The following is a 27,478-nucleotide window of genomic DNA, read 5'->3' on the forward strand; positions in this document are numbered from 1 at the left end:
CCTATTTCTATGACCTTGCTCTCTGTTATTACATTACATGATTTTTCCTCACATGTATTTTCTCTGATAGGGCTGATTCTGGACAAGGCATCCACCATAGACCGTTTTGTTCCAGATCGGTGGGCAATTACAAAATCATATTCACTAAAAACAAAAGCCATCTTTTGCAAGTTTAGGCCTTGGCAGATCAACAGAAAAGGAGTTCTTATGATCTGAGTAGATGACCATGGTGCAGCGTGCCCCTAAGAGGTATTGTCACCATTAGTGAAAGGTCAGTTTAAAAGCCAGGTGTGAGAAAGTGCCATCTTTTTTGCATGGTATGCCCCCACTTTTTGCTGAATTGCTGATGTACTTTGACTGAGTGTGCCCTGGGCTGTGTTCCTTCCCTAACTGCATGAAGCCTAAACCCAATTGGCATCTCTGGCCACATGTCAGCCCCTGGTAAATGGTACCATAGGTACCCAGGTCACTGTGACCAGAGAAGGCCTCCAAGGGCTGGAGCACTTATTGTGCCACCCTTAGAGGCCCTGTACCCTGACACACACACACACACACACACACACACACAGACACACACACTGTTGCCATTAAGAGTATATGGTGCTGGGAGGTCGTCATCACGAACTCCACAGCACCATGATGGCTACACTGAAGACTGAGAATTTTGGTATTGCTGGAGCAGAGTTTTCTTTTCGAAAATTCTGGGGCTTTTGAAGCTCTGGCATGTCTATGCGTTTTATTAATTTTATTAATAATTAACAATTAATTATTTGTCTTGTGCAAGTATGTTTTACTAATCAACCTGTTTGTCCTAACACGAGAGAAGGTTACATGAGGGTTAGCTTATTTGTGCTGTTTGTGTATTTACAATAACGTGCAAGTTTTCATGTTTAAACGTTGTTGTGTGCTATTTATTTTGAGCACAAAACGCTGTCTGAATTAATGCTTTTTATGTCACAAAGCTAGATAAATGCATACACATAAGGGTATTAGTGGGGTTAACACTGTTTAATCATTATGTTGTATTAACGTTGTTTTTATTTCTTTTAAATTGAGATGGTCTATTGTGGCCTATGGAGGCCTAATCCATGATGGCTGATTTGAGAGCCTGGCCTCGAGTGAATATTTCTGTGATGTGGCAAGAGAGACCCCTGCTGGAAGAAGGTCAAAGACAACTGACCATAGTCCTTCTATGAAATTTTCCATGAGAACGGCAGCAGCTTTGGGTGTACTCCAAGTAAAGTGAAAGTGTCCTTGGCTTTCTCAAAGGACAAAGGAGCCTTAGAGGGAAACTCTGAACTGTGGCTCGATGGCCGAGGAGGAATCGGATTAAAAGTGTTACATGTTTATTTCCTTGGTTCCTGTTCCGTAGTTTATGCCTTGTGACTTTTCCTGAGCGGAGATTTCCAGATGTAGCAAAGCTACATTTCTTCCTTCTCGTTCTGCTCGGTGATACAGTTTATTCAGCCAACTTTATGTGTGTTTCTATTGTATTTTCCATTATAAAAACTGTTAGTTTAGGGAGGGCTCTCCCCACTCTTTTGGCCACCTTCACGCGTTGCTGAGGTTTGATGCTGAGGTCTCTGTCCTGAGAGAGACTTTACCGGGAGACTGGTCCTGACCCGTTCTGACACTTAGTTAGAATAGGTAATTATGAAAAATGATTTATTCTGATTGATTTTACTTTGACTAATTTTAGATAAAGCAATATAACTTTAAAACATGGTGTTGGATATTCTTTCTTGTCAATTATTGTGTTCATTTTTGATTATTGTTGTATAGATTATAGAGTATGTTTAGGGACAACCACTATAATCAGGTCCTATCGCTTAGATATAGATGCAGGGTGGTTTAGGAGTTTTCTTCCCACAGGTTTATTGCTGGTAGGGTATTTGAGCGTATGTTAGTGAAATGGGCCCTAGCGTATGATGAATGTATGTGCGTGTAACTGAGATTACTCTATCCGTGGTAGTGGGCATATTTTTGATACCCTGATCTCTATCAATTTCTCTGGTAGCAGAGGATGGTTGTAGATGGTTGTCTTGATCTGATAAGATAAGATTGCTTGTATATTGGCTTATTGATTATTGATTTATTTTGATGTTGTTGGTATATGTACTAATACTAAATGTTGGAGTCGTAATGTTGAGTTATATGTAGTGCTTCTGGAATTTGGAAGCTGTGGAAGCAGTTCCGTAGTAGGGCAGAGGAAGGTGTATATGCTGCTCTCGGGAAAGACGGGATTGTAAGGAATTACGTGTGACAATTGAAGTTGCGCGTTCACATTGTCTGGGTTCGGAATCAGTGACATCGTCGTATGTTACTATTAGAATATATTTCTGGTATATAAGGAGTGTGTATGATAGTGAAGGTTATCTGTGAAACTCTGGTCTTAAGTCCCAGGGATCCGTAAGGATTGCCGTTAAAGCTTATCACGGGAGGAGTAATAGGTATTCTCTGAGCTTGTTTGAGGAACTGGGCAGAGGTAAGCTGCTTAGTTGTTGAGTTATAATTCTGTACAGAGACAGGTTGTGCTGTTCTCGGGAAGCAGGATTCTGTGTGCATGTACTATATTTTTCTCGTGTGAATGTGCGTGAATGCATATACATTTATTGACTGTAAGACTCTTTGGATAAGTCCTAGAGGAAACAGTTATGCGATGTATGAAAGTTGTTGATTCTTGAGAAATAGACTCTCTTTTACTATTCTGTGGTTAGCGAAGCAGACAATGGAGATGTTTTTATGTTGTAACTAATAGATTCTGTAGAAGTTTTGACACACAAAGTCTACTGAGAGTTTTGTAAAGGAGGGGTAGACGAGTGACAGAGACAGGAGACAGAGACTGCAGCGACTGTTGACGTCAGAAGGTCCGCGCACTGATTGGATAGTGAATCAGAATAGGGTTCGCGCTGGGATTGGTGCGTTAGTGTGAGTCGCGCAGGGATTGGAAGAGCTGTTTAGTGACGTAGACGCTCCAGGATTGGTGCGTTAGTGTGAGTCGCGCTGCTATTGGTTGAGAAACTCGTATTGTATATTTATAATACGGAAAGAGTAGAGAATTTGATAAGCGCTTGCTAAAATGTATTACCAAGAAGAGAAAAAGAAAAAGACGTTCTTTGGAAAAGTTAAAAAGTGGTTTAGCAAGGATAAAGAGGTTAAAACGAGAGAGGGTGAGTTGCTACCTCCAGCGAAAACACCTGCATCCTTCATGGTTGCGAAATATGGATTACATACCTGTATATGGTTGCAGAACTGGGTTAAGTATACTAAAGAAGATGGTGTTCTAGCATTTCCAGAACATGGTTCATTTAATTTGGCCGTGTTGAGAAACTTACGGGAAAAGATGTTATGTTTAGACCCGAAGCCGAGACCTACACAGTTCGAGGCTTTAGTGGAATGGGAAGAGGAAGTTCATGACCGAGAAAAGCAAAGGTCTGGAGGGTATCACAGGTACATGTTTGGGAGGAGACATGATCGTGAAACACATCATGATCGAATGAAAAGATGGCGAGATGCTTGTATGTCAGAGGGATTATATCCAATGAGAACAGTTGAAGCTTCTGCTCCTTCGACAGAAGGAGTTTCTGGGTCAGATATGAGAAGATATGGAGAGTATGAGGATGAGGTCTTAAATGACATGATTTACAAGAAACCACCTCCATATAGAACAGAACCAGATGAGAGTACACCAGTTGTTTCTCCAATAAGAGATACAGTTGAGAAAGAAAAAATGACACCTGAATCAAGAGGTAGTAGTTCCTTCAGGGAGAGAGAGAATCGAGGTAGTGAGGAAAATGCTAGAAAATTAGCAAAGACGACAACAGAACTGGCGGAGAAAATTAGGGAGTTAACGAAGAATCTGGAAGCTGTTACGGTGCCTGTAACTATAGGTCCAGTTATGCCTGTGTTTGACAAACAGAGAGCAGGTGAGAATGGACTGGTAATTCCATATATTGCAAATGAATCGACAAATTCAGTTGGTCCTTCAGGAGATTCAGAAAAAAGGACAGGGAGAAGTGACCTGAGACAAACCAGACATGAAACATGTAGTGAACTATTGGATGTCAGTGAACCTAGTTGTTCAGGGATGCCGATTTTAGAACCGCAGAAAAAAGTGGTTCCAGTAAGAAAAACTGCTGAAATAACAGTTGACGATTTAAATGATTGGATGAAGGTTCTACAGAAAAAGGACAAGGATTCACAAGTTATTGATGTGGTTAAGTTACGTATAGAATTAGAAGAGCTTGTGACAGGAACAGTTCCAATAGAAATCCTGAAGAGTCATCATGATGGTGAATTAATGTTTATGTGCAAGAGCATAACATGGAGAGCGAGAAATACACATGATAGACTAAGAGCAATAACAAATGAGCAAGGAGTTGACATTGATAGAGTAAAAGCTTTACAGAAAACGTACAGGATGGATTTCACTGAGAAAGACATTGAAAATTTGAATACTTCTGGTAGAATAGGACAGATTAAAGAAATGGTGGCATTACTGCGTAGATGGGGTGATGTTGAAAAATGGAAGGATAGGTGGTATAAGAAAAGAGAGGAATCCGAGGATAGAACAACTTATTCAGCATTTCCAGTGAGAGAAAAAGAGAAACCAGTGGAGAATTATCCTATGAGAGAAATACCTGGAGGAGGATATGTACATGTTCCATGGACCAGACAGGATATTTTATCATTCACGAATGATTTCCCTCGATTGAGAGAAAAGCCCGTCGAGTGGTATAGGCAGGTAGATAGGTTTGTGAAATTGTCAAAAGTGCTGTGGGTTGACCTGAATAGTCTGTTTGATATAATTGTTCCAGCAGACTTGTGGACTGAGTGTAAAATAGTTGTAAGTTGGCCTACTGAGGAATATCCAAGAGATTCAAGAACAGGGGCACCAGATTCAGAAGTGATGAGGAAGTATGATCAGGTGATGGTATACCTGAAGAGTAAAGTTCCTCCAAAAGAGACAGACTGGGTTAAGATAGATCGAACACAACAGGAAGAAAAAGAATCAGTTCATGCTTTTTACGAAAGGCTGATACTGGCTTTTAAACAATTCAGTGGAGATGAACACCTGGGTGACAAGGATTTGAGTCATTTTGTATACAGGTTTGTATATGGTCTTAGACCTGAAATTGGTGAGAGAATTCGTGAACACACAGTGGATTGGCAGAGTAAAAAAGTAGATGAAATTCTGAGACATGCAAAATATTTCAGTGATGAAATTGAAGCAAAACAAAGAAAGCTGAAAGAGAAAGCAATGTGGGCACAAGTGAAAGTTGCAGAAAGACAGGAAGCACAGTTAGTGGAACAGGCAAATAATCCAGGAAATAATGGAGGAAATAGACCGAGATTTGCAGGAAAAGGAAGGGGAAGTCTTGAGGAAGCAAAGAAAAAGTTCCCTTGTCACAACTGTGGCCAGCTGGGACATTGGAGATCTGAATGTCCTAATCCACCATTAGTGAATAATGAGGGTAAATCCTTAAATCAACAGGTGCAGAATGATGGGAATAACCAGCAGCAACAACAACAGAAAGTTGTGAGACAGCAGAGTCAAGAGCCAAAACCGCCCTTACCGCAGAATAGAGGGGTACAAAAGTACAATCAGGATTCAGGATTCTTCAATGATGAGCAGGTAAACAAACCGAGACGTACTAACAAAGTGCAGCAGTACTTGTTAAAAAGTGAAGGGAGTGAGTCTGAAGGTGATTATTGACGGTGCCGAAGAGAGGAAGAAGAGTGCATACTTGGTGCAACTCTAGAAATAGACCAGGCAGGACCATTTGTGGATGGGAAAATAAATGAGGAGAGTGTTACTTTTTTGGTAGACACAGGTGCGACGAGATCAACTGTCAGGTCAACAGATGTTAGAAATCTTCCTCTCTCGGATGAAGCAATCCAAGTAGTTGGTGTAGCCAATACACAAATCAAGACACGTCTTACTGAACCAGTAAGAGTACAAATAGGGAAATTTTCAGACATGCATAGATTTATTGTCTGTGACACGAGTCCAGTGAACTTGTTAGGTAGGGATCTATTGTGTAAAATGAATTGTACAATTTTTTGTACACCAGATGGAATAGCTTTTGAGACACCAGATGATGATGCTTTCTACCGAATGACTCTAGAAAATAGAGAAAGTGAATTAATTGGTGCATTTGCTGTGTTTAATCCGGAGGATTTGCCTCAAGTGCTGAGAGACACAGTGAAAAGAGCAGTTTGGGATTTTACAGGAGAAGATGTGGGATTGATGAATAATGTAGATCCAGTGAAAATTGCAGTGAAAGAGGGAATTACATATCCTAACATTCCTCAGTATAAAATGACACCAGAAATAATTGAAGGGATAACTCCTATAATTGAGAAAATGATTCAGCAGGGAGTTCTGAGAGAACTACTGAGTAGTCCGTGTAATTCACCGATAATGGGACTGAAAAAGCCTAATGGCAAGTTCAGGATCGTGCAAGATCTGAGAAAAGTTAATCAAACTGTGGTGGCATGTTGTCCTATTGTGCCAAATCCATCAGTGATTCTGTATCAAATTCCACATGATGCTGAGTGGTATACAGTGATTGATTTGTGTCATGCGTTCTTTTCAATTCCATTGCATCATGATAGCCAGCCGATTTTTGCATTTAGGTTTGGCCAGCGTATTTTAGCATGGTGTCGTATCCCACAGGGGTATACGGAGAGTCCTTCGATATTCAATCAGTTATTGAAGAAATCGTTGGAAAGTCTGATCATGCCCGAGAGCTCAGTGCTAGTACAGTATATTGATGACCTACTTGTGGCATCAAAGACACGTGAAGCTTGTGAAGTGGATACCATAGCTTTACTGAATCATCTGGCAGATGGAGGGTTAAAGGTATCTCCAGCCAAATTGCAATTTTGCAAGAAAGAGGTTCATTATCTTGGACATAATATTGAAAAAGGTCTGAGAAAAGTGACTACTGACAGGATCAGAATAATCAGAGAAATGAAAGCTCCAAAGACCCAGAGAGAAGTGAGAATGTTCCTGGGTATGGTGGGTTATTGTCGTCAGTGGATAATTAATTTTTCCCTGATAGCAAAGCCATTGATTAAATTGACAAAAAGTGAAATGACAGATCCGTTAAATCTGGATGCAGAACAATTGGCAGCATTTGAAGAGCTCAAAACTAAAATGTGTGAGGCTCCAGCTTTAGGTATGCCTGACTATGAAAAGGAATTTGAACTGTACTGCAGTGAGAGAAATGGATGTGCACTTTCAGTGTTAATCCAGAAACATGGGCAATTGAGAAGGCCTATTGCATACTTCTCATCGACACTTGACACTGTAGCCGTGGGGTTACCAGGTTGTCTGAAGGCTGTAGCTGCGACATGCAGAAGCCTGGAACAGAGTGAGGGGATCATAATGGGGTATCCTGTAAGGGTATTCGTACCTCACAATGTGGCAATTCTTTTGACAAGAAGCAGAACTCAGCATATGTCACATAGTCGGCTGACTAAGTATGAAAAAGTGATTCTGGGAGCATCAAATGTGACTCTTGAGAGATGTGTGAATGTAAATCCAGCGACACTCTTGCCGGATATTGAAAATGTGGGTATAAAGATGGAAGATGATCATGATTGTTTGGATGTGCTTGAGTACTGTACAAAACCGAGACCAGACATAAGGGATATTCCCTTACCTGAGAATGACCATGTGTTGTTTGTGGATGGTTCATGCCTGAGAAATGATAATGGTGTGCTATGTGCAGCATATGCAGTATGCAAAGTTTCAGAGGTCATGGAAGCATCACCATTGAAAGGAGTGAAATCTGCGCAAGTTGCTGAACTAGTGGCATTGACAAAAGCTTGTGAGATTGGGAAAGACTTGAGAACAACCGTGTTGACTGATAGTCAGTATGGATTTGGAGTGGTGCATGACTTTGGTCAACTGTGGCTACAAAGAGGTTTCTTGACATCGGGTGGAACTCCGATAAAGAATGCTGGGTTTATTGGAAAATTGCTTGAGGCGATACAGCTGCCTAAGGAGTTAGCGGTTGTAAAATGTGCCGCACATGGTTCAGGAGACGATTTTATCACTGTTGGTAACAGGTATGCCAACGATGTGGCGCAATATTGCGCTAAAACCAACCAATCTATTAACAGGAGTAGGATGGAGGAAATGTCTCTCCTTTCTGTGATGTTTACTAATGTCCTAGAAACGTGGGATGAAGTAAAGCAGTTACAAGATGAGGCAGGAGAGGAAGAAAAACAAGATTGGGTTAAAGCAGGTTGTGCTCCAAGAGAAACAGACCATGTTTGGGTCTACAGAGATGGCAGACCAGTGATGCCAAACTCAATTTTGTCATCCATGGCAAGGATGTATCATGGCCAGGGGCATCTGGGGAGGGACGCGATGGTAAGGTCCTTTAAACAAACCTGGTACAATGCAAAGTTTAGGACAATTGCGGAAAGCATCTGTCAAAGGTGTTTAATTTGTCAGCAATTTAACACTGGGAAAAAGACAGTGGTGAGTCTAGGGACAATAGGCAGAGAAGGAGGTCCTTTTACAAGAATGCAGATTGATTTCATTGAAATGCCCCAAGTGAACAGACTGAGGTATGTTTTGGTGGTAGTCTGTTTGTTTTCAAGGTGGGTGGAGGCTTACCCGACCAGAAGAAATGATGGATTAACAGTGGCAAAGTTACTGTTAAGGGAGTGGATTCCTAGGTACGGGTTTCCAGTTACAGTTGAGTCTGACAGAGGTAGACACTTTCAAAATGAACTCATTGGTTTGATTTGTGAAGCATTGAAAATACAGCAGAAGTTACATTGTGCATACCGACCAGAGGCTTCTGGTGTGGTTGAGCAGATCAATGGCACAATCAAGAATAGAATTGGAAAAATGTGTTTAGCCACTGGCATGAAATGGCCAGATGTGTTACCTCTAGTCCTGATGACAATGAGATCTACTCCAGATAGAACTACTGGTTTGAGCCCGCATGAAATAATCATGGGACGTGCTATGCGCCATGCATTCGTGCCTGTGAATAAGTTGGTGTCAATAACTGATGACATGATTTTGGATTACTGTAAAGGCCTGGCTGACGCAGTTCATTCTGTGTTTCACCAGATTGGAGAAGAAGCTACCACACTTGAGAAGAAGCAAGCCCATGATCTGAGTCCAGGTGACTGGGTGAGGATTAAGGTGCACAGAAGAAGAAATTGCTTGATTCCAAGGTGGGGAAGGCCAAGACAAGTTATTCTGACTACGACGACTGCAGTAAAGTGTGCTGGAGTGAAGCACTGGGTACATGCGAGTCATACTCTGAGAGTTCCAAGCCCAAGAGAGGGAACTGGTGAAGAGTATTATGAAGAGTCAGATTCTAGTGATGGTGAAGATACTGAAGATACAGAATCAGTGAGAAAAGAAGCAGAGAGAGCTTCAAGAGATTCACTGCGAGTATCAGAGGGAAAATCGAATTCTGTTACAGAGCCTGAAGTTTCAAGTAGCAGTGGGAGTAAAAGAAAAGAAAAAAGAAAACACATTGAGCCCACTCCTGAATCAGAAGAGGAAGAGATTGAAGAACCACTTGAGATTATTCTTGAAGAAACAGGGTCAGAAGAAGATAGAGAGGGACAGATTGCGGAAGACCCCCGAGGAGGTGTAGGGAACATTGATGAGGAGCTAGGTGAAGGGACAGGTAGACAGCAAGAAGATTGCGTGTCGGAGACCCGAGGAGGGACAGAAGTAGGGAAGTCTCAAACAGTGGTGGAAAAATCTGTGGAGAAAAGAAAAGCTACTGGGAAACGGAAACAAGAGGCACTTGAAACAGATGATGAAGATGAACAAACAGAAGGTCGAGTTCTGAGAAAGAGAACTTCGATTGGAGAAAAGAGTGTTAAACAATTGAGGCCGAAAAAGGTTGTGAGAGGAGATCGTTGGCCTAACAACAGAGTGAAAAGGGTGAGATACAGAGTAATAAGAGCAAATTCATCAAAAGCTGAACAAGTGAATGAAGTATCAAGTCAAACTTCAAGAGCTGAAGAAAAAGAATCAAAGAAATCAAAAGAACCAGTAGAAATAAGAAGAGTTAAAAGACCCAACCAAAAGTACAGATCACCGGAATGGTCTTATGTGACACTGTCTGAAGAAGGAAAAGAAGAAACAGTGACTCGAGATAATCCGGAAGTGGTCTTGAGAAAAGTGGTTGAGGAGGATACTGGTGAAATTCTGAAAGTACTTTTGACTGACATTGGAGAAGAGTCAAGTACCGAGGATTCCAACGTTGGAGATCTGATACAATTTGATGTTGAAGAAATTGAAGTGAAAAATGACAAGTATCCAAACTGAGTGAAAGAAGGATTTACTTGGATCAAGTGAACAAGGAGATCATTTGGATAAACTGAAGGCTGAAGAGTTGCTGAAGAATTGAAGAAGTTCAAATAGTAGTGGAGTAGTAGAAGCTAAACAAAAATGGCTAACATAGAGGAGAATAGAAATAGATGTGCCTTTCTAAAGAGGTGGTGCAAAATGTGCTGCTGTTGTACTGGATTATTAATGCTTCTATGGGGTATTTTAATTTTATTAGTTACTTTTAGAGTAGAATTTGGAATGGATACAGAAAACAGGACTAATGTAGAGAAGAATTCACAAAAAGTAGTTCCAATTAGAAGTAGTAGTTTCATACACAAAGACAGGTCAATTAATAATTTTTCTAGTAATGTTTTTTCTAAACTGTTATATGAATATGTGAAGACAATGGAAGTAAGGGATTGCTATGTCTGCATGCAATTACCTGCATCCGTCTCTGAGGGTGTTACTTATCACCATTTGCCAGCTACATATGGTATTTCTTGTAGTATTTTAAGTAGTGTTTTTTATTTGTTAGGGAAAGTAGATTATAAGATGTCTAACAGAGATAGTATTTTTGGGCACTTGCCAATGAACAAAGAGCTGAATCCAGCTAAAGAAGCTAACACTTTTGGTGAGATTTTTATTGAAGAAAAAGGACTAACATTAGATTACATTTTTAGGAATAATTTAACTTGCAGTTTGAAAGGAGAGGAGAAAGCTTTCCTGGATATGGTTGAGGAAAGGAGAATGAACATGCATGAGAAAGGGGGAAAATATGAAGTGAGTGAGACAATTTGGGACATTGAGATGGGAAAAGAATTGAGGAATGGGGCTAGTCCAACTTTGGCTCTAGATGCACCGCAGAAGGGTAAACTATGCATTACTAGAAGGGAATCCCAATATGATACATATTTTGTGGGAACTAGTGAGTGCCATGATACATACTTCATTGCGACAGGTTGGGGTTTCAGAGGTGGAGAAGATACGATTTTTCCAGGAGTGTACTATGTGTGTGGGAACAAGGCTTATTACAAGTTGCCTGACCATTGGTATGGCACATGTTATGTGGGCCTGGTTTTTCCTAAGATTTTTCATACGGATAAAGTGAAAGATGTAGAAGACATTAATATATTAATACGTTTTAAGAGAGAAACCTGGTCTGAAATTGTGGGTGACATTTTTGGGGTTTTAATTCCAGCAGTGGGAATTTCTTTAAATGCTTATGGAATTCGGAAACTGTCCACAGTGGTTGATCGCTTATCGACAAATACCGCAGGAGGGTTTCTTTTGGTGAATACGGAATTAAGTGCCGTACGTGCCATGTCTATGCAAAATCGACTTGCCCTTGATATTCTTTTGGCTAAAGAGGGTGGAGTTTGTGGAATTTTGAAAGTTCAACATTGTTGCACTTACATTCCTGACGAAAGTAAAGACTTGAAGGTCTATATCAAAAATATTACTGATTTGCATGAAGAATTAGTACCACTTGAAACTGGAAGTTTATGGACTAAACTAGCTAATAAAATGATAGCTGTTAAGGATTTAATTGCAAAAATAGGTAGTACTATTATAGGTAGGATATTGTTTCCTTTGTCTTGTATAATTGTTGCTTTACTGATACTAAGATTGGTGTGTGTGTGTTGTAAAAACAGGAGAGGGAAAGAGAAATTGAAAAATGAAAAGAAAAACAAGAATTCGAAAATTTCAAAAAGAGAACCAGAAGAGATTGAACTAGAAGAATTGAGGGAGAGTGTTTATTTAGAGACAAAGAGAGATGATGAAAGAGTGACTGGTGTTTAATGTTGTCTTAAGGGAAGAGACATTTCTGATTTCCTAGAATGGGACTAAATTTTCACTAATTTTTTTTTTGGGTTTATTTGGTGATAAAATCACCAAAGGGGGGATTGCTGGAGCAGAGTTTTCTTTTAGAAAATTCTGGGGCTTTTGAAGCTCTGGCATGTCTATGCGTTTTATTAATTTTATTAATAATTAACAATTAATTATTTGTCTTGTGCAAGTATGTTTTACTAATCAACCTGTTTGTCCTAACACGAGAGAAGGTTACATGAGGGTTAGCTTATTTGTGCTGTTTGTGTATTTACAATAACGTGCAAGTTTTCATGTTTAAACGTTGTTGTGTGCTATTTATTTTGAGCACAAAACGCTGTCTGAATTAATGCTTTTTATGTCACAAAGCTAGATAAATGCATACACATAAGGGTATTAGTGGGGTTAACACTGTTTAATCATTATGTTGTATTAACGTTGTTTTTATTTCTTTTAAATTGAGATGGTCTATTGTGGCCTATGGAGGCCTAATCCATGATGGCTGATTTGAGAGCCTGGCCTCGAGTGAATATTTCTGTGATGTGGCAAGAGAGACCCCTGCTGGAAGAAGGTCAAAGACAACTGACCATAGTCCTTCTATGAAATTTTCCATGAGAACGGCAGCAGCTTTGGGTGTACTCCAAGTAAAGTGAAAGTGTCCTTGGCTTTCTCAAAGGACAAAGGAGCCTTAGAGGGAAACTCTGAACTGTGGCTCGATGGCCGAGGAGGAATCGGATTAAAAGTGTTACATGTTTATTTCCTTGGTTCCTGTTCCGTAGTTTATGCCTTGTGACTTTTCCTGAGCGGAGATTTCCAGATGTAGCAAAGCTACATCTCTTCCTTCTCGTTCTGCTCGGTGATACAGTTTATTCAGCCAACTTTATGTGTGTTTCTATTGTATTTTCCATTATAAAAACTGTTAGTTTAGGGAGGGCTCTCCCCACTCTTTTGGCCACCTTCACGCGTTGCTGAGGTTTGATGCTGAGGTCTCTGTCCTGAGAGAGACTTTACCGGGAGACTGGTCCTGACCCGTTCTGACACTTAGTTAGAATAGGTAATTATGAAAAATGATTTATTCTGATTGATTTTACTTTGACTAATTTTAGATAAAGCAATATAACTTTAAAACATGGTGTTGGATATTCTTTCTTGTCAATTATTGTGTTCATTTTTGATTATTGTTGTATAGATTATAGAGTATGTTTAGGGACAACCACTATAATCAGGTCCTATCGCTTAGATATAGATGCAGGGTGGTTTAGGAGTTTTCTTCCCACAGGTTTATTGCTGGTAGGGTATTTGAGCGTATGTTAGTGAAATGGGCCCTAGCGTATGATGAATGTATGTGCGTGTAACTGTGAGATTACTCTATCCGTGGTAGTGGGCATATTTTTGATACCCTGATCTCTATCAGTATCAAACTTCTCAGCACATTAAACCCACACTGATGCCAGTGTGGGATTTAATGTAAGATGCATGACAGAGGGCAACTTAGAGTTGCCCCCTGAACCTAACCCACAATCCATGTCCTGCCTGAGAGGCTGCCACCCAGTAGACATGATGCTGGACCCCTGGGTAGAGAGCCATCCGCTCTCACGGGCCTGCAACAATGCACGTCCCGGGCGAGGTGCTAGATCTCTTTCCACAGGATGGGCAGGGGGAAGCTTCAAAGGCATGCCACCTTTGTGAGCCTCCCCAGACCACTTGCTGTACTCAGCAACTGGTCCCCCGCGGTTCTAGCCCCCACTCTGGAGGGAAGACTGGCGGGAAACCCCAAGTGAGGAAAGGGGGTATGCCAGCCTCTGCCCACCCCACCCCTCAGGTGGGGGAGTCGAGGTGAAGCACATGTCCGAGCTCTCGCAATCTTGAAGATGGGTAGCCCTACCCAATCAGGACCAGGCTACTGCCCCCCTCCCACAGGAGAGCGGCAGGATAGGGGGGTGTACCCACGCCAGGGAAGGGACCCATTGGTCCCTGCCCTTTACCTACCTGTAACACCCCTAAATTCAGTATTTAGGGGCACACTGAACCTTCCTTCCTCATATCCCAAATCCGAAACAAGCAAGAAGAACAAGAAGAAAACAGACCTGCCGTGCAGCTGCTAACAATAGGAAGACACCAACTGACTTGGCCCCAGCCCTACAGGCCTGTCGACCCTCGAACCTGCTCCTGCTAACACCCGGCGTCTCCAGTGGTCAGCAACCTCGAAAACCGTGGAGGACCCGATTGCCTTGTGACTCTAAAAGACTGGGACTCCCACGAGCAGTGGTTCTGCTCAAAGCAAGTAACAAACCCTTGGTGCCAGCCAGGAACTGCGACTCCTGCACACTCTGCACCCGCCGAGCCCGGCCTGTGCCTGAGTGGACAAAGACCACGAAGACGTCCCCCCGGCGACTGTGACCAAGAATCCAGCACCCAAGGACCCTCCTCGACGCTCCTGATGACGCCTGTAGCCTCAGAACCGGGGACCCCTCCAACCACGACCAGCAGAGGGTAAGATTTCCCGACGCCAAAAGGCACCCCTGCACCCGCCACCCTGCGGCCCCCTGTGCCCAACTCCTGGGTGCCTACCTATCCTACAGCTTCCCAACTTACCTCTCGAAGTGGTGGTCGCACCTGAAGAATCTTCGTCCCGAGCATGCAGCCTGTGTTCATCTGGTAGCTTCTCCATTGAAATAGATTGAGCTCCCGACGGCTCAAAAGCACCCTGCACCCAGCCGCCCGAGTGCCCCTGGGAGTGCAACTTCTATCCTATTTTCTTTCCCCACTTCACCTGAGTGAGTGACCAGGAGTCCAGCTCTCACAGCCGCATGGCCTGCCTGCTAGCAGCCACTAACCAAAGGCCCCCTGCCCGCCATAGGCTAACATTGGGCCTAACTCTCTCTGCACCCAGCTGCCCCTGTGCCGCTGAGGGTGTAACAACTGTACCTACCTGACCCTGGGAGACCCCCGAGTCTTTGCCCAGAACCTTAACTCTGCCAGTCAAGTACTTACCTAAAAGCCGATAACTCACTTTTTCTGCATAGAGTAGCACTGACTGGTTTCACTTGGTAATTCTTCTAAGTGTCGGGTTTTGAAACTTTTAAATATTCACCAAAAATCAGCCGAATAACGAAAACGAAATTACTCACCTGTTATCGGGAGAGATCCCAGTGCTGCATCTTGGTGCCCAGCACTGACCCTGAAAAGTAATCACAACTGTACTTACCGATAACTTGATTTTCCTCCATAGGATAACATAGCCTGGTTTTTACCAGACATTCTTCAAACTGTCGATTTTTGAAACATACAAATATTCCTTAAAAATCACCTGTGTAACAAAAACGATTTCTTTCAACTGTTTAGAGGAAATGCACCAGGGCTGAATCCAAGAACCAACCCTGAGTAAGAAAATCATACACAAAGTAACAAATTGCATTTACTTAAAAACTCCCATTGAGCTCAATGTTAATATTGTGTTTGAATTGTGTTGCCTATTGCAACAACTATAACTATTGCATTTAAAAGTATATTGCTTATTGAAAGTATACAACTACAGCATTTGATTCTGAGAAAGTATTTTGATACCTATTGTTGGTTTTAAAATAAAACTACTATATACTTTTATATACAAAACAATTGGCCTAGAGTTTAGTTCTTGAGTGTGTGAGACCATTTGCTGACTGAGTGTGTACAACAAATGCTTTACGCGGTCCTCTGATACTGCCTTACTGCTCGACCAAGCTACCACTTTAGAGAGTAAGGTTATATCTAACTTTAGCCTCTGCCAAACCTCTGGGGACTGTGCACTCTGTACCTTACTTTGGTGCAGTATATACAGAGCCACTTTCTTACACCAGGCGCTCACACTCCACAAATGTGTATGTCTGTTCTGCTGGCAACAATGTTTTGAAGAAAAAAAAGGGTATTGGGAAAATTTGGCAAGAATCAGCAACTTGTAAGGATAACATTTCCCACACACAATATTGCGAAGCATCCGCTTCCACGTCAAATGTTTTAGCAGGGTCTGGATGATGCAGTACAGGAGCTGGTGTAAATCTTAACAACAAAAAGGCTTCTCTCCTTCTGCGGACCACTTATAGGGGACACCTTTCATGAGTAACTGAGTGCAGGCTATCACCTGTGGCCTTTCTTGGTTCCAGAACCTGTGCTCAGTAGCCAAAGGCATGGCATTTGAATATGCTCTGCATGCATGGAGCATAGGGCATGGCATTTGAATATGCAATTTGTTGTGTTGAGAATCCCAATCTGTATTTGTTTTTTAAACATTACAAGGAATCGCACATTTCCATGGGCACTTGATCCGGAACATAAATAATATACACAAGCATAATAGCGTTGGTTTTTATTTTATTTTAATAATCGCAGCTTTTATGGACATCCTAAGTGTTGTATAGGCTTTCAGATTTTGCATAGTTTCCACCAAAGGACACCACACTGAAAACTGTTATTTCTTCAGAGGTAAATGTTTTCCACCTTCTATTGCGTGCTCCTTTCACCCGTTCATGCATGGGGTGCATTCAGCCTATACAAGATGGCCCCTTGCTTAGCAAATTTAAAAACTGTGCCCCCATATTCACCAAGACTGCTAGAGGTCGCAAAAGCGGGCCAATAGGTCTCGCTTTTGGGACCTTATAAGTTATGTTATACGTTATATTATAAAGGGTTTTATAGCACGCTCAAATACTCAAGAGTGTCCTGGCGCGTGCAGTTATCAAAGCCCAAGGGAGTGGAGAGTATGGATCAGCTAATTAAAAAGAAGAGTTTTAAGCTGTTTCTTGAAAAGTCCAAGATCCTGAATATGTCGCAATTCCAGTGGGAGAGAATTCCAAACCATAGCTGCTTTGACAGAGATGGACTGACCTCCCAACCGGGACCTGCGAAATCGAGGAATAGTCATCCGATGATGGACGGCTGAGCGCAAAGCTCTGCTGGGGACGTAGAAGCAGAACCGCTTCCTGATGTACAGAGGCCCCAAACCATGCAGAGCTCCATGGGCCACCGTGAGGACTTTAAATTGCACTCTTTGGGCCACCAGGAGCCAGTGCAGGTCACGTAGGTGCTGTCTCACGCTTGATCTTCCGGAGATGTTAAATAGAAGTCTGGCCGTGGCGTTTTGTATGGTCTGCAGTTTTCTCAGCAGATATCCAGGGATGCCGCAGTATAGTGCGTTGGCATAGTCTAAGCGAGAAAGAATGAGTGCCCGGGCGACCATTTCCTTGGCAGGCCTGGGAAGTAGAGGGAAGAACCTTCTGAGTGATTGGAGAGTGCCGAAGCAAACTCCGGTGAGTTTCTTAATTTGCACCGAAAATCGGCGGTCTTCACCAAACCAGAACCCCAAGTTCTTAGCAGAAGTGCCCTCTAGCTTAGGGCGAGGGAAGTCTGGCGGCCACATGTTTTCTCTAAAGGCAGGTGGAAATGAACCATACAGAAGGACCTCTGACTTATCCTTATTGCACTTCAGTTGGGCAGGAGCAAGCCCCTGAAATACAGATGAGAGACAGTTCTGAACCAAAGATGTCGACAAGTCGTCGTCCTTCCAGGTAAATAGGAGCTGGGTATCGTCGGCATAAGCAATTATTTTTGCCCCCAGCTCCTCTGCCAGGAAAATTAGAGGCGTCAGATAGATGTTGAAAAGAAAGGACTTAGGGTGGAACCTTGAGGTACTCCCGTAGACACTTTTCTGGCAACTGAAGAAAATGGAGGTAACCAGACCAGCTGAGAGCGATCTTCCAGAAAAGATTTAAGCCAATCCAGGGCAGGGCCCGCAATGCCGATGTTTGAGAGACGGGTAAGGAGAAGGTAGTGGGGTACTGTATCAAAGGCGGTAGAGAGATCAAGCAATAGCAGGGCTGCCCTGCCGCCCACGTCCAGGCATTCCCTGATTGTCTATGCCATTTCCACTAATGCAGTCTCGGTGCTGTAAGTTTTCCTAAATCCGGATTGAGCCGGTTGAAGGCCACCAGAAGTTTCGATGAAGGTGTCAAGCTGACGAAAGACCACCTTTTCGCGGACCTTAGTCAGAGCCGGAAGGAGAGAAATGGGGCGATAATTAACGGATTGCAGTGGATCTAACAAGGGTTTCTTTAGAAGTGGCAGCAATTTTGCCTGCTTCCAAAGCAAAGGAACCCTTGCCGTGTATAGAGAAAGGTTAATGATCGATGTTACTTCTAAGTAGACAACCTCAGCAACTCCTGCCAGAACCCTGGCGGGACATGGGTCAGTTGGGGAGCCTGATTTAAGGGTTTTAAGAATAGCCAATATATCTGACCCAGTTATAGGGGAAAAGCCAGTAAATGCGGGTGGCGCAGGGGACAAAGTGGTGGGAGGCAGATGGTAGGGGACACTAGGCCGCTGAACATTCTTCACCAAGCTATCTTGGATGGATTGTATTTTCCCAATGAAAAAAGAAGAAAGCTCCTCACACCATTGTAATGAGGCGGGAGAGGGCGCTTGTTTGGCGCAAGGTGTCAAAAAGCTTCTAACAAGTTTTAGTATTTAGTTATGCAGCACGAAATCCTTGGTGCAATAACATCAACTGTTGCATGGCTAAAAAGTTATAAGGTCCCAAAGGCGAGACCTATTGGCTATGCCAATGCTTGTTTTTAGAGGCCTGGCATGCAGTTTTAAATGTAGGCTGGTAAGAAAGGTGCCAACCCGAGGGGCAAGGTCTAGAGAGAAATAAGATAGGAAGAGAGGTGAGTTATAATGAGATAGCACAAATAGAACATAGACATAGACAACACAAATAGAAATAGGAAACAGCTTCAGTAGAGCAAGCGTGAGAGGAGAAGATTAAGTGCGAGCACAGAGAGCTAGAGAGAAAGAGAAGGAAAAAGAGAGATTGGAAAGTAAGCAGCAAAAAGGTAGTGTGAGAGACAGAGGCGGAGAGGACGACAGATAAGATGGTAACTCATATGAAATCTACGCTGGTTAGTGCACTAGGAAATAATGCCTTGTGTGTTTATACAGCCATGAGGCCACCCTGGGACAGAAAGCTTTGCGAATATGTAGGTCATTTAAACACATGTATTATGAATAAACTAAAAGGTGCCACAAAATGAGCAAAAAAGATACTCTAGTGCTTACAGCGCTTTCAAAATATATGATTTTATGAATACTCACCCACACTGTACCTAGTGCACAACTTTGCTGGACTGGCAACATCACAGTACCTCTCAAATAAAGAAAAACTTTGTAACCACAACGTTTCCTAGGAGTCTGTAAATTAAAGTCAGTACTGGTTCCAAGGCTGCCTTTAAATGTGAGGTTTATGCATATATTTACGTTCCTTTTAGATAGTAGGCACCCTGGAAAAGGTTGTTTCTTCTTTTCCTGCCTGTCCCCTTTCTCACTTCACAGTACAGGAGACCTCCTTCCATTTCAGGAAGGAAGGAACTGTTTGGAAACAGAGGCTAATTATAGAATTTTTAAAACAAGGAGGAATACGTGAACACGGCTATAGTCTTGTGGAGAGAAGAGTGTGAAGGCGAAAGGCTGGCTGTTAAAAAGCAAAGTCATTGAGGCTTCCGTCGAACATTTCACTGAAGCCACCATCACAATTAGGGCTTCAAGGAGCAGATTTTTTTTTTAACCAGACAATGGGCTGCAAGTTGGCCAGATTGTCACCAGGCAGGACTGCTATTACCCCCGAAGTTATCAGCACCGAAGAGCTGGCAGGCTCCTTTGACAACTTGGAGAGAAGTAGGCTTCTTTTCTATTCCGTAAGTACTCAGTGTTGGGATGTCTGCTGTTAGGGCCAGCGGATCGCCCCAGTAATCGATTTACTCAGGAGCAAGATATCAGGATCGCTCAACCCGCCTTTCACTTGGCACAGAGAGGAAATGTTGTTGGAGAACCATCCGAGTGGCATAATTGTCTGCCTTGAAGAGGCTGTGTGCCTCGCTACGGTTCTGCACAGTATAGACCACCCAGAGGTCCCCTGATACAGTCAGTGACATGGCCAGCTTCAGTAACTTATGAGAGGCCAGGTCTGGTGTGTGTTTGGTGACAACAAGCACAGAGTCAACAGAGAAGTTCACCTTACTGTACAACTGAATATAGCTCATTGACGACCTTTCTGATAGCGCTTAAAGGCGAGAGAGGCTGGTGCTGCTGTTGGGTGAATGTCCCGGAAGTCTCTGGTCACTCCTTCCATTTCAGCCTGAGGCAATTCACAGTCGTCAATAACCAATCACCAATGTTTTTTTTTACTTTTGCCGAAAACTATGAGAACTGTTGTGGACAAACCCAGAACATTTCAGCGTGGGTGTTAAAATATAAAAGTTAAAAATATCTTTTTTTAAGGAGTGATACTCCGAAACAAGAGACACTTCTCAGAGCAGGGACTCCGCTGTGTACATCAATGGCAGGACATGGAACCTGAGGAGAAAGGAAGCCCGTGTATTTGTTTCTCGCCAGCAGTGTACTTGAGCACCATGGACTGTGTGCGACTGAGGCGCCCACGGTGGTCACTGGACGATAGATGCTGCTGGGAGAGGAAAGACTGAGCAGGGCCGGGAGAGACGCCTGCTCCCAAGGTATGCTCACCAGAGGTGCCCTCTCCAAGGGTGTGTAGAGGGCAGATGATACCTTGGTGAAGGGAGACATAGCAGCACAGTCTCAGCACTACACCAGCAGCAGCGATGGCACTGGAGAAGCCCCAGCACCCGGCCTCTGCCACATCCCCAACACCAGGTATCGTGCTGAAATATAAAGTGCAGCACCTGTGTAGATAAAACTTATGCACATTGCGGCTGCCATGGTAAATAAAAGATAAAGCAACACGGTCTCTGTTTTTAAATACACAGGACCTAGGCCATGTGTTCCTGCATGGTGAACTTCGTTGCTTGCAGGCGGGCTGTGCATAAGAGCTGCAGGCATGTTGTAGGAGCATAAACAGAAGGAAGACAGGCATTCGCGGCCGGGCAGCCGCGAAAATGAAAGTAATCGCGGCCGCACGGTGTAAGGTGTGGGGGGGGGGAAGAGGTCTTTAGAAAGGGGCGGAGTCCTGAGATAAGTAGAAGTGCACGCGAAAGTGAAAGTAACTAACAAGGAGGGAGGGGGTAGTGAGAAGAAGGGAGGGAGGGGGTAGTGAGAGCAGAGAGCAAGGGGGTGGAGGACCATTAAAACGAAAGGGATTCACACGCTGTAAGGTTTAATGAGCCATGACAAAAAGCCAGATGGTGGCTTGTGGTAGCACTTTGAAAACCCACTTACTAAATGTCTCGCAGAGTAGCGCATGAGCTCTTCACAGTTCAATTCGGAGTTCTGATCCATATGTTCAGTCTGCGAACTCCACCATACATATATTTATGCATTATCAGACCTCTTTTTTGAGGCAAAGAAAAGGGTGCAGATTTCCAAAAGAATTTATGTTTGCTCAAATGAGAACTAAATTAGATAGCAAATTAATACTTCAGGAGATCCCATTGGTCGTCTACAGGAGTATGTTCAGAAATGCGTAAGTATTAGGAGGGCTCAAGTTTCATGCAAAGAATTACTGCACAATAATTACCTTTACTCCAAAAATGAAGCTTTTTCCAACAAAACAAAATTCAATCGCCTGCAATAAGAGGTTTTGAGCTGCCTCGCTCTCCAGTTCTTCTAAATCACATGCCAGGTCTTGGACATACCTTGAAGGGAAGAGGAAATGATACACTATTAACTATTGGTCATAAAGTACACTTCACAATACTTTTTCTGCATGTCTTGGAGTCAACCACAACCAATGGCTCCAATTTCACTAATCAGCTAGTAGAATACAAAACGCTAAGGAGACCATGAGACCCTTTTGCATTGATGTTGGAAGTTGGGGTAATTGTTCTCTCTGCCAAACAGGAATTTGTATTCAGTCACCCTGGAAGTCAAAGGTGCAATAGTGCTATATCCAGAGGATATCTAGGAGAGCTAGATACAATGGAGGCAAATACATTTAGCGTAATTTGAAATATATATAAACTAAAACATTATGTAGTTGAATCATGTTAACCATTACTAATTAGACATGTACCTCATAAATCACCCTCCCCCCCACATCTCATTGGAGCCTGCAATCCTGGTATCCTCTGATTTCGAAATCACAGTGGAGTTGTTGCGACATCTCTAGTCATCAGTAATAATGAAATTATGTAGCTGCTCAACTGTAATAAGTTATTACTGTTGGGTTGTGAAGTCAGAGCCAGCAGCCAACCTGAAATACCATTCATAGAGCATAGTTACATAATGAAAATAAGAACTGTTTTCAATTTCAATTTCTTCTTTTCCCTAATTCTGAAATGATTAGTGGTCAGAAGATGATATATATATATATTTATAGCGGCATGCTTTTTTAACGTTATAGATCCTTACAGGAAAATATAATCCATGTATGTTACTATATAGTCTGAGCTACAGTATTTCTTTTAATCTGCCTTACATTACATTTTTACTAAATGCTTTTTGCTGCATTTAATTTCACATTACAGATTCTACTTTTACTCTTCTTGTCTGCCAATATACTATCTCTTTCTTAAGAAAGAGTACGCCTCAAAAGATTTAAGAGTTTTGTGGGAAGGAGGATTGTGTGACAATGTATTATGAAGGACTAAAATATTTTCTGACTAGATTAAAAGGATATTTCAAATCACCTCGGAATTTCATGATCTTCTCAAAGAAATCGGCCTTTGGTTTCGCTTCTCTATAATGTCAGGCAACTTCTTGACTTGCAATATCCTTAAACAGGATGGCAGGTGATTCTTTATCCCCCATAGATTTGAACACCATGGGTTAAAGGCAGTTCAAATGTTGATACTTACATAAAGATAAAAAACAATGTACATTTCTGCAAAAACAAGTGTAACTTCAGGTAATCGTTGTGTTATGTAGATTCATACAATTATGTTATGCAGATTTGTCGAGCGTAGTACCACCCGAGAGGGTATCCTGGCACTGAGCAGGTGTGAGTCTAGCCAAACCTAGGGCCTAGTGTGACTATTTGAAAAGCCAGATGTTCAGTTCCTTGCGGAATTCAAGAAGTGAGGAGGAGGCTCTTATGTAGAGCAGCAAGTCGTTTCTCGCTTCAGGAGCGATGTAGGCGAAGGGTTGACCGCTGGATCTTGTTTTCCATATGCCTGATGTGTGTGCAAGTAGGAGACTGGATGAGCGGAAGTGTCAGGAAGGATTGTGAAAGCAGATGCAATTGTTGAGGTGTGCTGGGAGAGTGTTCTATAGTAATTTGAAAGCAGTGGTCGAAGTGCGGGGGATCGGCAGGGCACAGCGTGCCCCTACTTCTTTAATTTAATAGATTCCGTTTCCCTACTTTCTTATTTTAAAGACTCGTCCTAGGACGGCAGAAATAGCCAAGGCCTATGGATAAGGCTCGTTGTTCGTAGCCGTTAGGGACAGGCAGGGCTGGCAGAGAAGGAAAAGGACTCTGTCTTTTCCTTCTTGCCCAGAGAAGACAAGGACAGTGTTCACTTCTCCTGCTCTGCCGCTGGCAGCTGCCCCCTTCCCCTCACTGTCTTTCTTACTCTTCCTGCCTCTGTCTGTCTTGCTCCTTCTCACTTACTGACAACTGGAACTTCAAACAAGCATTTACAATGCAATGGTCTCGGCACTGTTAAAGTTAGAGCTATTGGCATTGCTCATGACATTATTTTTGTTCATGTTTTTTGTTTTTTAAACATTTAAAGAAACGGCATTGTTATTTACAATGTCAATAGCTTAATCACTCTCAAATGCGAGACCTATTGCATTTGCACCCACACACAGAGCCACCCACACACAGAGCCACCCACACACAGAGCCACACACACACAGAGCCACCCACACAGAGCCACTCACAGAGCAACCCATACACAAATAGAGCCACCCACAGAGCCACCCACAGAGCCACCCACACACAAATAGAGCCACCCACAGAGCCACCCACAGAGCCACCCACACACAGTTACCCGCACACACACAGAGCCACACACACACACAGCCACACACACACACACACACAGAGCCACACACATAGACCTAAAAAGGAGGGGCGACTTCAAGGGCCAAGACAGATGTAAGGAGCGGAGCAAAGTCAGGCTGGAGCGGGCATGTAGGGCCAAAGAATAGGGAAGGGCTGGAAGCCAAGGCGAGAACTTGGGACAAGAGGCGAGAACTTGGGACAAGAGACGAGAGTAGGGGGGCGAAGGACAGAAAGGCAGGGAGATATTAGGGGAAAGGGAGAAGAGCGGAACTCAGCCTATGATTGGTGCATGGCCCAAAGGCAGCAGTCCAGGGCTCAAAGAGAGGAAAGCGTGCGGCTGTAATACGAAGAGAAGATGCGCGGGCGAAAAAGGGTAGAGGGCAGCATTGCGTTAATGTTTACCGTGGCATTTTAACAACCCCCCACTACAATGGTTACAACCCCATCGCAAAATAAAGTATGTTTTGGCAATTGTGAATGGTTGCTGGAATGATTGCTCTCCCTGTTTGGTAAACGCAATTCACTGTGTTTTGTGTACCTAAGAAGCACATGAAACAGGGGCTCCTGAACCAGCAGAAACCTCCGCCTATGGACGGAAGGCTACACGTGCCCGAGGTAAGGACGATGTTAGTTTTCAGTAAGTCGGGGCAAAGGAGGAGTCAGAGGAAGCAGCTGCTGAGCCGGTCAGAAGCACAGGTGATCTTGCAAGGTCGACTCAAACGTATAGTTATATTCAAAGTGAGGATGGATGCGTCTGACAAGGGCAGTCACAGACCTCAGATTCTGCAAGTGCCACTGAAGGAGCGATGATCACTTGAAGTAAACAAAAGACAATAGCAGAAAATACAACACAACACCTGTCGTTCTAGATAAACAAAAGACCTCCCTACAAAGACACACCATCTACCCAACAACTGTTCACAAATACCTACCAACAAATGGCTAACATTTCCGTCTCAAAAGCAACCTACCACTTGACACCATACCTGCCCTTCTACATACAGCACTTGCCTCTGCCCTTACACCTGCCCGCCGTCAAATGTCAACTGAAAAACCATTCAGATCCATATTTAACGGCACAATTAAACACCCACAACAGATAGGACACTGAACTCGTCCTCACCTCCTTTAAACATGGCACTGCTCTTTGGCAGGGAGCAGCCCTAAGCCGTCCCTCTGCAATGTCCCTAAAAGTCTACTGGGACGATACAGTCACCACCACAAGAACCTCTTTACGCGACTGCTCATAGTTCAGAGTCAGGGGAGCTGCCACAGCTATGACTTCTGACCTCGGCCTTTGAAGGCCACCAGTAGAGATCTCCTAGAGGAAATATTAGGATAAGCAGCGCACCCCTCACCTGCATTGACGCCATGATGGAATCCCCGCCCCCCCCGCACTCTGTGGCAGCCGCTGCTTCCATCACAGGAAACGGCATAGCGACGGCGCATCGATCACGTGGGTAGCACGTACCTGGAGGAGAGTGCGCATGCGCCAACCTTGCAGTTTAACCACGCCTCTTCATTAAGTGGGTAGTTACACAAGTTCAGCTGATTTAGCTCGCTGTTCTTGGTTTCCGGTTATAAGTTTGAAGGAAGGAGCGCGGTGTGAAGAGAACCCACGAAAACGCTCTGGACAGTAGTGGTTTGGGGTTCAGTTTGACGCCGACGTTTAATTAAGGGGACCCGCGCTAATCTCAGAACCAACCATGGTGCTATCTTGTGCATTAAATACTTCATCGTAAGCATATCATGGACATGGGCAGCTTTCACATTTGAGATGAGCGTACATAGAGAATGAAAAACAAGTCTTACGTGCTTGAGGGAATCGCGGTTGAGGGAATCGCCCTGAACACCACCGCCTTTCTCCGAGGTCAAGCAGAAATGCCTCGGAGAAATGCAGCGGCGTTTTTGGAATCGGGGGCGTGTTTTTCTTTCTCTCCTCTTGCCATTGGCTGGAATGTTTACATTCCAGAGGAGAGAAAGAATCGAAAAAACACGCCCCTGAATCCGAAAAAGACGGGGCTTGTTTGGAGAGACAAAGCTCTTCTCCAATGGCTGACCAGCATTTAAGAGGACAGCCAATGGAGAAGAGGAGAGAAGAGGGGCGGGTTCAAGCCCCACTACTCCAAGTCATTAAATCTCGCGAGCGAGACTGCGCAAGCGCAGCCTTCGCTAGCCGAGACCTAAAAACGGTCATTACTCCTTCTTTCCTCTCCTTTCTCTTATTTGCTCCTCCGTGAAATGGATCCAAAAAAGAAAAACACTTTTGCTGGAAATGTCATCTTTTTCGGACGGTTTTCTATTCCAAAGTGCAGCCTTGGTACGGAGAGAAATAAAAGGTTAAACATTTGAAAAATAACGAAATAAAGCAAGATAGAGTGGTCGCTTGATTTTTTTCACACCCAAACACATTACCGCCACTTTACAGAGTTTGCCAGTAAAACACTACTTTTGTTTTCTCGTCTTTCTTTGAACATCATTGTTTTCCCAGGGTGGGGAAGTGCACCATTCTTGGAGGTACTGTGCAATACATGCTTGATGGTTGGATTGGAAAACAAATTGTGTACTGCGGCTCTGTGTTCAGGGATGTGGTCTTTTCAAACCATACTGCTTACGTTTTGTAAGGATATAGGCAATGGACATTGACACAGGTCCCTTCTGTAATCATATCCTTAACTTTTCAGGAACAAACACTCATTGCTTCTTGAATAATAAGTGTAAAAGCGTTAAGGTAACCATGTTGTTCCTGCCTACATTTTGCATGTTTTACCTAATCTTGCATTCCCTTGAGTGTTTGCTTTTTCCAGTATGTGGTTACTTTTTTTTTTTTTTAGGCAGCATATTACTCTTGTCTAGTGCGTAACAAGTGTTTATAGGGGGGCACGATTGGGTTGTAGTTGAAGGAAGTACGAGTTTCTGCTAGTGGGGCAGTATGGTGTTCAGTGGGGGACATGATGTGGCACTATGGTCAGAGATGCCGAATTTGGAACTGGGGAACCAGGTTCAGCTTTCATGACCGGTACACCAGACCACTCTCCTGAGGGAGCACATTCCCATGCTAGACCTTAGAAGGCCCACAAGACCTTAGAAGCCCTGGTGTTTTAGCACCAGCAGGTAGACCCTAGCGGTGGCAAGTGTGGGTTAACCTTCAAGGCCTGTAAACCACAATCCATGCTGAAGTTCACCTCCAGTCTTGCAGGCAGGCCTATGAAACAGCACACCTTAGAGCGACAGTGACTCTGTCCCTGAAGTAACAAGACTCTTGAGCAGGGAGGTGCGACCAGAGCGTTCACACCGGGCGCTGACTTCGGGTGGGGGTATCATGTTTGCAAGTATATTAGGTTTCTAAAATAACTTGCAGCCTCCTTCCTCGCCTCCAG

At 43.4% G+C, this 27,478-nt stretch overlaps 1 protein-coding gene across 2 annotated transcripts in view; it reads right to left on the reverse strand.

Annotated features, from left to right (window-relative positions):
- Positions 1 to 27,478, reverse strand: part of DDIAS (DNA damage induced apoptosis suppressor) — a 163,095-nt gene that overhangs the window by 14,325 nt on the left and 121,292 nt on the right. For both annotated transcript variants that reach the window (XM_085623235.1, XM_085623234.1), the window contains exon 4: positions 21,669 to 21,786. In XM_085623235.1, the coding sequence (XP_085479361.1) occupies positions 21,669 to 21,786 (118 nt within the window). The remainder of the gene's footprint in view (positions 1 to 21,668; positions 21,787 to 27,478) is intronic.

This window comes from Triturus cristatus, chromosome 8 (assembly GCF_964204655.1).
Source record: "Triturus cristatus chromosome 8, aTriCri1.1, whole genome shotgun sequence".
Taxonomy (NCBI): Eukaryota; Metazoa; Chordata; class Amphibia; order Caudata; family Salamandridae; genus Triturus; species Triturus cristatus.